Consider the following 12770-nt stretch of genomic DNA (forward strand, 5'->3'; position numbering starts at 1 on the left):
TGTTGCCCACTACTGAATGTAGATGTAACGCTTGAAGGTTCTCATGTTGGAGTAACTAGTAAACATCGAAGAATCAACACCAATAAGGAAGACATATTTACATTTATTCATTTGTCCAATAGGCAGCTAGACAGAAGTAATAGTAGTGATAGTGTAGAAAAAAGGTTGGTTTGCTGATTGGTAGTTGATAGCATGTAGAAATTATCTGTCAGTGAAATAGTAAAGAATGCACAGTGCTGACTAGTAAGGATAAAAGGTGACATCATCTTCCTTGCGGCCCCGAAAGCTTCTTTTTGTATGTCGACGGGTGAAGGGAAGTGTTGCTCTTGGTTATGGCTGATGCAGAAGAGCATGTTGCTCCATGGTCTGCTGACACTAAAGGGGAAGATAGGAAGTGTTCTGTTATAAAGAATATGGTCAGTAATGTAGGTCAAGCCCTAAACAAAGAACTGATATTTCCTTGACCAGAACAGGTCCTAGGGGCGCCACTGTTTCCTCATCTGGTGTAGAGGACTTCCTGCTTGTTAAAACAAGCAGGTGGATTAGGTCAAGCTTGGATCCCTACAAAACCTAATCCATCTTTGCCCACTATTCACAGGAGATCCATGTTTGTTTTTTTTTTGTGCCCAAAAGTTTCAAGAAAAATAGGTAACTGGAAGATGATGCCACCTTTTATCCTTACTAGTCAGTACTGTACATTCTTTACTATTTCACTGACAGACAACTTCTACATGCTATCAACTACCAATCAGCAAACCAACCTTTTTTCTACACTATCACTACTATTACTTCTGTCTAGCTGCCTATTGGACAAATGAATAAGACAGGAATTTCAATTCGTAACAAATGGACCCATTTTTATATATTCTAACTTTACTGTAGCAGACCATATGTATATGAAACAGTGATGTTGTGAAACTGCTGGAAATAAAATAACGTATTTGCAACAGTACAGTGAGTACTGTTACCAATGTAAAGTAGTGACACACTACACTTGTTTCGTAACTTAATAACATGGTCACTTTATTATTCAAGTTAATGAAAATGACAAAACCATCATTGAAGTTCAAGCTTTGCAAATTTTAAGCCTTAAGCCTTGGTCCTGATTTCTTTGGTGTCGGCTCAGCTAGAAAAGGTATTGCTCAGGCAATTGGGGCAACATCCTGCATCTGCCACTGATCCATGAGGTAGTCCTCAGGCATCTCCCCCATAGGGCCTTATCAGAAGCAGCCATCATTGCTTTCGGGTTGAATTTCTAAACATGACCAAGTAAGAGTATGGATATTATCCAATCATCTCATTCATAGTTTCCTGTTGGTTGGCTTGGTTTTAAGAATCTGTCTTAGGATTATTTCTTGTAACATTCTAATCACATGTTCCTCGTACCAGAGCTGTGACCTCTCAATCATATAAGAACGTTGGCATCAATACTTTATACAATAACATTACCACCTAATGTGACAGAAGCCACCATCATCAACGGATGTGCGTCTGAGAAAGAGGCTTTCATTCCAAGAATTCCAAGCAAACCAACAGACATGCCATTTGAGTTCAAGTGAAACACGATTCCCAGTGCAACTTTGCTTTGCAATGTCTATTAATAAAGCTCAAGGCCAGTCTTTGAAATCTATTGGCTTGCTTTTCTCATGGTCATCTTTATTTTGGTTGCTCCAGGGTAGGTAGTTTGCCAGACTTATTTGTTTATGCTCCAAACCAGAAAAAACAAGAATATTGTTTACATAGACGCTCTTATACATGGTAGAATTTATTTCCTTTCATAAATGTAGTAAATTTTGTATTTTCGTTTATCATTGTATTATAAATTCAGATTTGATTTCCCAATTGAAGAATAAATTGAATTTAGAATAAATTTCTATACAACATATTTTGTTTTTTTTTCCTCTAATATATAAGGGGAAAATTTCATTCCCGTACAACACCATCATCATGTCCTTAACGTCGTCGACATAATCTCTCTACGTACACAGCCCAACAAGTAATTCACCCAGGTTTCAACAGTTCACTGTTTGTGAATTATTTCACCATGGATCAATAATGAATATACAATCTTCATGAACACTGCATCACAGCCACGACTTCACATGTACCTGTAACCAGCTCGGTACCATGGCTGCAACTTCTTGATACAGTGCTGTGTGCATAGCGTACTACGTTCGATATGACAGTTAGCCCGGCGTTATAGAACAGGATGAATTACTCGTTTACATTACTGACGAACACCCCAGATAGTACAACTGTAATTGTAAATGAAACTGTGAGCTTTGGGGGGCTCGTAAGCCATTTCATTTAATTCATCATTAATATTTCGTTTCATATCATCCTTTCTGTATTTTTGTTATATGTACCCCATGTCCTGTATTGTATTGTTATGTTCCCTCTTCATTCGGGCCATTGTGCCTATAATAAAGATTTTAACTTCTTGATACAGTACTTCAATATAGTGTACGACTGACTACGAACTGGTATTATCATTCTGTGAACTTACTTCTCACTTCGATGGCTACAGACTCTTTCACTGTTTCGTCTTCATTGCCATCCTTATATGTTCTTAACATGTCCATATATCTATGCTTACACACACACACACTTTGTTCTCATGACAGCCTGTCAATTACTGTATATATGAAGCACACAGACACACATTATGTTATCAATAAATATTTTCTTAACCATTCTACGCAGTCTTGTCTCTTTTCCCTGTGACACTTGTTTGTACTATTTAATTTCTCTTTATTTTAACGGTCGTGTGATGTGGTACAAACGAGCCATTCTCGTCACCTCACATCTCGCGGTCCATTTCAGATCAATGCACCCTTACGATCCCACTTCTCTTTCCAACTCTCGCTTTAATAACTGGTACATGCAAAATTAGTCATGCACGTACTCCGTATTGGACGATGCAGGAAACCTCTGTAATCCTCTAGCCCAATGGTTCCCAAACTTTTTCAGGCTGCCATCCCCTGGACAGCCAGGAACATTCCTAGCGTCCCCACCTCAACCAAACATCACAAGCATAGACCTCTTTCTGAAGCAAATTCAAAGCAACCGTATTTCAAAAATGGAACTTAACATATGCACAGGAGTGACTGCGTGGCACTTTGGCCAAGTGTCTTCTATAGTCTCGGGCCGACCAAAACCTTGTGAGAGTATTTGGTAGACGGAAACTGAAGGAAGCCTGTCGTGTGTGTGTGTGTGTCCCCAAACAAGAAAACACAGAAAAAAAGAGAAAAAAAAACACAGCAACGTGAGGACGTGGAACAATTAAAGTATTATTGATGCTCAGGGAAGGAGGGTTTTACGTTTCGAGCGGAGCTCTTCGTCGGAAACAAGAAGGAAAGATCCCAAGAAGGGAAGACAGGAAAGAATATTTTTGCTGGTGGTGCACAAGAGATCACACACGTGTGTGTATATATGTGTGTGTATATATATATATATATATATATATATATATATATATATATATATATATATATATATATATATATATATATATATATATATATATATACATACACACACACACACACATCGCTTGACAACCGATGATGGTTTGTTTACGTCCCTATAACTTAGCGGTTCGGCAAAAGTGACCAATAGAATAAGTACTAGGTTTACAAAAAAATAAGTCTTGGGGTCGATTTGCTTGACTAAAGGTGGTGCTCCAAGTAAAAAAAAAAAACAATCATAATCGCCCCAATTTTTACATGAATCGCTACCCCATTATCCACCCCCAGTTTTCTTCACCACTCCCCTTGGAACTTTCCACTGCCCGCCCCGCCAGTGGTGGTGCTGGTGGGGATAGCAATACTGTCACTTTGGGAACCACTGCTAGATAACATGTTTATTTCAGATGAGTATTGGATGCCAGCGAGCTGGCAGAAACGTTAGCATGCTGGGCGAAATGCTTAGCGGTATTTCGTCTGCGTTACGTGTGAGTTCAAATTCCGCCGAGGTCGACTTTGCCTTTCATCCTTTTGGGGTCGATAAATTAAGTACCAGTTACGCACTGGGGTCGATGTAATCGACTTAATACATGTTTGTCCCCTCTGTGTTAAGCCCCTTGTGGGTAATAAAGAAATAGGTATTTCGTCTGCCGTTACATTGAGTTCAAATTCCGCCAAGGTCGACTTTGCCTTTCATCCTTTCGAGGTCGATAAATTAAGTACCAGTTACGTACTGGGTCGATGTAATCGACTTAATACCTATGTCTGTCCTTGTTTGTCCGCTCTGTGTTTAGCCCCTTGTGGGTAATAAAGAAATAGGTATTTCGACTGCCGTTACTTTGTGAGTTCAAATTCCGCCGATGTCGACTTTCGTCACTCACTCTCCGTTTCTCTCACTTAGGCTCTCTCTCTCTCTCTCTCTTCCCACACACAAAAATCAAACACATTTTGGCGCCAAATTTGTTTCGTTTTTTTTTATGTGGGGAGAGAGAAAGAAAGTGTGAGTGGGTGACGAAGTTTACCTAAACATTGAATGGATAAAAATCTATAACTATATCATTATACATCATCAGCACCATCGTTTAACGTCTGCTTTCCAAGCTGCCATGGGTTGGACGGTTTGACTGAGGACTGGCAAGTCGGGAAAATCTATTCGGGGTTATTATATATATTACTAGCAGTATCGCCCGGCGTTGCTCGGGTTTGTAATGGAAATAACTATATAAGCATTTTCAGAGAGTTATAGCCAAAAAATAGCAAAAAAATGCATTAAAAATGGGGAAAAAAAATATGGTAAATTTTTTTTTTTAAATCGTTGACTCATCGTAGATATTTTTAGAGAGTTACTTCCCTTATATAATAGCGAAAAAATGCATTAAAATGGAAAAAAATGATGGTAAATTATTTCTAAAATCGTAGACTCATCGTAGACGCGCGCTAATACCCACAAGGACTCGATATGAATCACGACTATAAGATACCCGGTTTTGGTTACACTGCACCGCAAAATGTGGGAGTAGTTAGGAATCTAAATCGTAGGAGACAGACACACAACTTGACTTTTATATATAAAGATATCCAATGGTCTTAAGAGTAAGGAAAAAGATATTTCGTTAATATTTTAATTTTACTCCATTTCACTCATACATGCAAAAACTCTAATGTGTTTTTTTATATTTTTTTAAAGATGAATTTATCGTCTGTCACTCCAGACTTCGTTACCACTAACTTCTACAACCTCTGCATCTTCACTTATTCATTTCAAACTTCTTTGAATTTTCAGTCAAATGTAATCCACACTCTCTCGAAAACGTATTTCTGAAAAATGTTATCTAAAATTATGGCGGAGAATAAAGGAAATAGCAAAATCTATTTGAAAATGAGGGCGGGGGGTGAAATTTCCGAGGGTTGCACCCTATCCCGTTTTCCGGACCCAAAAAGGGGCTTTGTAGCATATTAGGTCACCGGAATTCGGTCAACGAAAAAAAAAAAAAAATTCCAATGATTCCAGGATAGGAGAGGGCCGTTTCCCACCCACCCCTGTTTTCCGAACAAAACTAACGAGTTTGCAGCATATTAGGAGGTCAGGGTACTTGATTCCACGCAAAATATCCGAGGGTTTTTTTTTTCTTTTAGGGAAAATCGTGCGGGTGAAAGAATCCAATAATACCAAAATTACGAGATAATATAGTCGTCAATACACCCGTTTGTCAGAGAAAAAAAAAAAAAAAAAGACGAGATAGTCACGGCTGGAACGCGTTTAATCATTGATCTTCAACAACAGAAGTCATCAAATAAAAAGAAACGCTATTTTTTCCCCAAATTATAAACAAATCCTCCACCTCCTCCCTCCCTCTCCCAGTTACTCTGAGAATCTGTTCCGCAGCAAATTAAGTAACTAAGCAACGTTATTGTAAACAACTCTTAAAAAAGAATAAAAAACGATATTCTTATAACGAGTTGTTTTTTCTTTTTTTCATTTTCTTTCCCGAAGAATAAAAAAATGTATTAATTGTTCATTTTTTTAATTTCAACTTCATTTATTTTTAAATGATCAGTTTCTTCCTTGCGAGCATAAAATTGATGTAAGACAGTCTGTGAGATAAATGTTACACTAAGGTTGACTAAAAAAAGATAAAAACACCACAACCAGAAAAGAATGACTTGTTCATCCAATGTCATGCTGGAGTTTGTCTGTTTCTTTCTCTTTTTCTCTTTCTTATTCTTTTTGTCTCTTTCCTTTCTGGGATTCTCTCTACTTCTCTCAAACACAGACATAACGACATTTTACGTGCATGCAAACGTATTTTTCGAGAGGCACAAACATAAACTAGAAGGCTGGTCTAAGTGCCCATCTTTCGTAAACACACAGAAAGCAACCTGTTTATTCTTATATATAATAATAGTTAGTCATGCCGCTTTGCAAGTCTTGCTGTCGTCAGGACGTCGCGGGCAAAGAATGTAAAAATGGGAAGAAGAAAACTGTAAGATTTAAAGTATTTATTTCTCCATTTTTCTACTCTCCATCATAAATACAATCACTCTCTCATCACTTGAGATATGTGTGTGTGCGTATGTTATGCATGTGTATAGTCAGGACCGGATTTATGTATGAACCATGACTAGGGGTCCCTGAGTTTGGTTGCGAGGGTATGGGATAGGAGCTTTAACTGAGAGGTTCTAAAGCTCTGAGTTAAAACTTAAAAATTACAATTCCTTTGTTTATTTTTTTATTTAATCCATACGTTCTTTTAAAAGTATTTGAGCCTTTTCATTTACTGGCCTTGTTTTATTTAAAAAGCCATTAAATTGAGCCGAGTTTCTCTGAATCTACCGTGGCCCTTTCAAGTTTCGGGGCCTTAACTTTAATAGGGCCATCTTTATCTTAGATTTTGAATTAGCAAAATCCAGGGTGCCCGCAAAACCTATTTAGTCCAGAGGCCTTCCACTAGATCTAAACCCAGCCCTGTGTATGTCGATGGATCTTTTTATTTGCTAACCCTGCAAGATGGGCCAGAACACAATGCCTTCATAGTCCATCCAAGGGTGCTGAGATCGATACTATTAATGTCCCTCTCACTTTTCTAAATTAACTCCTCTGGGGTGTTGATTTAGATGACAGATTTTAGGAAGAAAGAACTGAACATAACAATTAATGCAGGAGTAGTCGAGGTTGGGACAAGAAAATGAGAAGAAGAATGTTGAATCGGAAAAGCTTGAGATGAGGCAATATGAGCCCGGCCAGCTCAAAGGAGCAGAGGCCATTGTAGTAACGGTAGAAAATGCAGAGAGAGGGCACAGTACATCTGTGAAGCAGAGTATAGATCGTACTTTTGAGTGACTATGTCAATCAATTGGCCTTTTTCCGGATGCAGTTTCCGATGTCTGGAAGAGCTCAATGTTCTGTTGTGTGTCTCACCTGGACTTTGGAGAATGCCAATAATTGCTGGGAGTCGAAGTACCTTTATGTGCTGAAGAGAAGGGCCAGTCGTGTGGTGCAGTTCTAGCTATAATAAAGATGTGCTTTCGCCCGGAAAGATCCTTATTGGCAGTGAGGATCGACATTAGGCGCGATTGTAAGTGACCTAGTTGTATTCTGCTTATGTTTAAGAGTCGAGGATGGGGTGCTAAGATATCTTCTTGAGAGGAGTAATAGTCGCGCTTCCTCGCTTCTGAAAGAGATAAAACTGGCATATTCCACCCCACCCCCATTGAGAAGAGATGATCTCGATGGTTTGACATGTGGTAACGTAGCTTCAGAGTGGATGACGTACGTTCAAAGAACGTGAGCGGAGTAAGAAGAGTAGGGCATACGAGGGGTGCTAAAAAGTTCCTGCCTTTGAGTGTATCGCGAAAGGCCTGGATGCCTAGTTGGAAGTCCAATCTTCCAAGTTCTTTTACAGTGCTTAGAAAAACTGAAGCACCGCTGCAATAAGTGTGTGAAACTGAGAGGAGAATATGTTGAATAAAATCATAATTAACTGATCCTCCTCCTGTATTTTATTTACCCAAAGCCAGGAACTTTTCAGCACCCCCTCGTGTGTGTATTTTGTTGGACAAAAACAAATACTCGTTACAACTTTGTGTAATTTAATATATATAATATACTCTTTTACTTGTTTCAGTCATTTGGCTGCGGCCATGCTGGAGCACCGCCTTTAGTCGAGCAAATCGACCCCGGCACTTATTCTTTGTAAGCCCAGTACTTATTCTATCGGTCTCTTTTGCCGATCCGCTAAGTTACGGGGACGTAAACACACCAGCATCGGTTGTCAAGCAATGCTAGGGGGACAAACACAGACACAAATAGACACATACATACATATATATATACATATATACGACAGGCTTCTTTCAGTTTCCGTCTACCAAATCCACTCACAAGGCATTGGTCGGCCCGGGGCTATAGCAGAAGACACTTGCCCAAGATGCCACGCAGTGGGACTGAACCCGGAACCATGTGGTTGGTTAGCAAGCTACTTACCACACAGCCACTCCTGCGCCTATATATACCCACTATATATATTTCTCGCCTCTCGCACAAACATCATCGTGTACAGACTCTAACTCACTTGCGTAACATAACCTAATAACGGCAAAGTACAAGTAACATGGTTTTGTATCATCTTTCTCTGCTGCCCTCCTCTCTGGCTCTCAACAACAAAAAACAACCCCTCCCCCCCCAAAAAAAACGCCACTTTTCTCAGTTGTCAACAAACATACACTCGCCCTCTCTTTTCTCTCTCCTCACACTTATACGATAAATAGGACTGAATATTTGCTAAACATACCATACATTTTGCATTTGAGTTCCCTGAGATGATCATATACACGCACACAATCATATATATGCATACAATGCACACACATACATCTACACGCATAACAACACACAAGCAAGCACACGCCTTTAAAAGAAGTGTTTAGAAACGTAATATTGTGTGTGTTTGTGAAAGAAGGGTGTGTCACAATCAAACCAATCAGACATCAATATCTTATCTATCAATATATATATATCTATATATATATATATACATTCATATATATATATATATATTCAGTTAACCCCTAGAGGATTGAATGATAAAATCGACCCAGCAGGATTCGAACTCAGATTGCTTATGTGTATGTTAATTAGTCCTATATATATGCATGTATTTGTGTATGCGTGTATATTTATGTCTTTGTACAGTTGTATGTGTACGCATATCTATCTATCTACCTATATATCTATCTATCTATATATGCACACATACACATCCCTGTTTGTATGTATGTGTGTGTGTGTGAATTCATATACACATTTACGCTTATCTACGTACGCACAAACTTTCAGTGTTAACCTCTACCAACCGACGTTACATGTTCAACACTTAATTGGGGTGACGTATTCTATCGCATGTCAAACTAGTTTTGTGTCAACGCACTAAACAGATTGTGTTATACATACAGGACTTACACATACCATTGCCTTATATATATATACATATGGTAGGACAAATGCTTTATTTTGATTAATCTTTTAATATGATGTAGTCAAATAATTTTCGATCAACCAACTTCACGTGTGTGAGTGTGTCTGTGTTGAGTGATATTATTACAAGTGAATTTGTTTCCAAATCGTGGCCTTCTGACACACACAAACTTGTCGAATCTGTACGGAAACAGCGATCTCCTTTTCAAAATATAAGGGACTACATAAAAACGATAGTAAAATTTACCAAACCAAAGCTACATACTGGGATTCACGGAAATCTACAAAACTTTTTAAGTATGATGTTTTATTATATTTTTAAAATATACTATAAAGTATATGAGTTATATAAAGTATATAAAGTTAATGAGTTTTAGTAATCACACGTTTCCTCGGTAGCTTGTAAAGTATTATTTACACTACTACAAGCGTGGAATACACGAATGTCTAAAAAAAAATTCTATGATTTTTTTTTCTTCTTAAATATACCATAAAATGGTAATTAACCCAGTTTAATTAACATTAGCAATCACTTAGGTTAAATGATGATTTATTTGTTAATTATGAGAAAAATTTGGCAGGTCGTTTTTATGTGGTCATTTGCATTTTGAACTTGAAGAGGTCGTCGTTGTTTACTACATATATTTGTGTGTATGTGTGTATATTTGTTAACAGTTCATTATTCAAACTTTAGTTTGAATGAACTACGGTTCAGCGAACGTGGAAGTCAATGTCAATAAATTTATATAATTTTTTTTTTAATATTTGCTTTTACACACGTTATGAGATGTTTTAATTATACATGAAAACTTTGGAACATAATATATTTGTTTTCATTATTAACTTATATAATTTTGACGGTGCTCGGAATAGCCAACGAGGGTGCCTCTACAGAGTTTAATTGCTCGTCTGCCAACATTAATCTTTCTCAGTGTTTCCCAATCTATTTTCCCCCAGGCTCCGCTATAACTTTCAGAATAGCGCTATACTGTGTAGCAAACAATCTTCACACAGCTTATTCTTTGTCGGCGGGAGTGGTTTGGTTACTTGGTTAGGCTGAGTAAGGTGTAGTATGTTTGCTGTGAAAAGATTTTCACAAAGTTATCAACCACTGCACCAACAACAACACTGAACACCTTTTTGATCTCCATGTGTCTAACACACGTGGACATGCCTACAAAGTCAGAAAACAACACAGCTCCCATGACTTTCGGAAACATTTTTTCACGCTCAGAGTTGCTGAAGCATGGAATAAGCTGCCTGCGTCAGTTGTTGACTGCCATGACACTGCATCCTTTAAGGCCCTCATGCTTTCCGAAATCCGCCGAAACTACACCTGATTATATATACACTTTAGATGAGTTGTAGTGCACCTGAGCACTGTACACAATTATTATTATTATTCCATGCCCCCACTCCAATGTATTCCAGGCCACGGCGGTGGGGCGTGCACCCCACGTTGGAAATCACAGGTCTACATGATGCTGTATCTGAATAGGAGACGGAATGGTCACGGACTACTTGAACGCCCTTTGACCACAGGTCTGCTTTATCAAGGAAGACTTGCGATAGACGGGAGCAAGGCCTTCTAGACAACACTGAATGATAGAGAAGTTATGTGTGATAGCTACGTTTCAATACATATTGGCTTGAAAAAGAGCCCCCACCAGGTGTGGGAAGATTTGTAAATCCACATCTGCGAGATCTCATCTTAATTGTCCCCTTCTCGTGTTGAGCCATGTTGTCCTCATCTCTTAACTTTTTCCTTGGCATCCAATCGTCATATATAACACACATTTCTAAGGCGGTGCCCCAGCATGGCTGCAGCCTAATTATTGACTGCAATTAGTGACTGATAAAACAATTTCTAAAATTAGAATTGATAATATCCTATCATTTTTTGTTTGTTTGTTTTTTGGAATATTGCTATTAATTATAAAAATGATTAAATGTTATCGAAACCGATTTTCCTTCAATCTTTCAAATTAGCAAGCATTGATCCTCAGCCGGTCGGCAATCTTTCGTCTCTAGTAGACCTTTCCGTAAAAATTTTTTTTTTTTTACCTATGGGCTTGCGGGAACTTTTGAAGTAATGAGAGCGAAAGAGACTAAGAGAAAGCGATTGTATGACGAGGGAAGTTCTTTTGAAGTTACCGTGCATGGGAGCATTGATGGACATGTGTGTGTGTGTTTGATGGGGTGTGGGAGACAGACAGTATGTTGTGTAAGTGAAGTGCTTCTGTTAGTGTGTGTGAAGAGACAGAGTAATGTGTGAAAGAAAGAGATAACTGAAATTTTTTACTCGGTGTATGTGTATATGTATGTATATTACTTCAAAAGTTCCCGCAAGCCCATATGTAAAAAAAAAAAAAAGTTTTTTTACGGAAATCGACGGAAAGGTCTACTAGAGACGAAAGATCGCCAGCCGGTCCTATGTATAACATGATACACAGGACGTAATTCCCCTGGTATCCATGCATTATATATGAAACACATTACGATTTTTTTTTTCCATAGCCACCATAGTCACTTAGGACTTGCGAAAGAAAAGCTTTATACGATTCATTACGTATAAAACAAAAGCTTAATTAAAAGTCTGAAAAGAAACATGGATATTAAAAACAAACTTATGAAAATGCTTTGGACGGGCAACGGGTTAATGCAGACCTTTGCTGCTTCCCTCGCTGCTTGACATCTTGACATTTATTCTGGCTAAGTCCGTCTCTCACCTCTCCCGAAATATCTTCTATTCATTTCTTCTACATTTCATTGACACGATGTAGTTTAGTTGCGCAATGTAGTTTAAGTTTAATTCTAGGTGTTCCTAAAATAACAGATGTTTTACGGTTCGGAATGTCTTTAATCACATGTTGGCACAATCAAAATTCGTTTAGAGCTAAACTACAATTCCTTTTTCCTTTTTATTTATATATATATATATATATATATTTCCTTCCAGCGTGTCCCAGTTCAAGTGACTTCCCTAACAAATACCGACCTCACATTCATGCTTCTTTCTTTTTTTCTCTCTTCCTTCCTTTCCCACTTTTCTCTCCGTCATTCTTTTTTAAATTGCTTTCTCTCCCACTTTCTTCTTTAATCTCTCTCTCTCTCCTTTGTGTCTCTTTCTCTTCCCTTCATTCTTTCTTTATCTCTCTCCCTTCTTTCTTTCTCTCTCTCTCTCTCACCCACACTCTCTCTCTCTCTCAATGCTGATTAACCCAAGGTCAACCCTGATTCACACCAATCCTAACCATCTCCTCTCTCTTTCAGACATCGTGTACCGTATATATATATCTTCTTAATAAACACCAACATAAAACAAAATAAGG

The 12770-nt window shown here is 38.2% G+C and overlaps 1 protein-coding gene across 4 annotated transcripts in view; it reads left to right on the forward strand.

The window, feature by feature from the left end:
* The first annotated feature begins 6063 nt into the window (after positions 1–6063).
* Positions 6064–12770, forward strand: part of LOC115224559 — a 45289-nt gene continuing 38582 nt past the window's right edge. The window contains exons 1-2 of one of the 4 annotated variants that reach the window (XM_036513151.1): positions 8785–8969; positions 9008–9089. In XM_036513151.1, coding sequence (XP_036369044.1) covers positions 9045–9089 — 45 coding nt within the window. In that variant the 5' untranslated portion in view covers positions 8785–8969; positions 9008–9044. Of the gene's footprint in view, positions 6449–8784; positions 8970–9007; positions 9090–9247; positions 9456–9479; positions 9736–12770 lie in introns of those variants that run through there. The other 3 variants (XM_036513150.1, XM_036513152.1, XM_036513153.1) reach the window with 3 other exon arrangements.

Source organism: Octopus sinensis, linkage group LG25 (genome assembly GCF_006345805.1).
Source record: "Octopus sinensis linkage group LG25, ASM634580v1, whole genome shotgun sequence".
Lineage (NCBI taxonomy): Eukaryota > Metazoa > Mollusca > Cephalopoda > Octopoda > Octopodidae > Octopus > Octopus sinensis.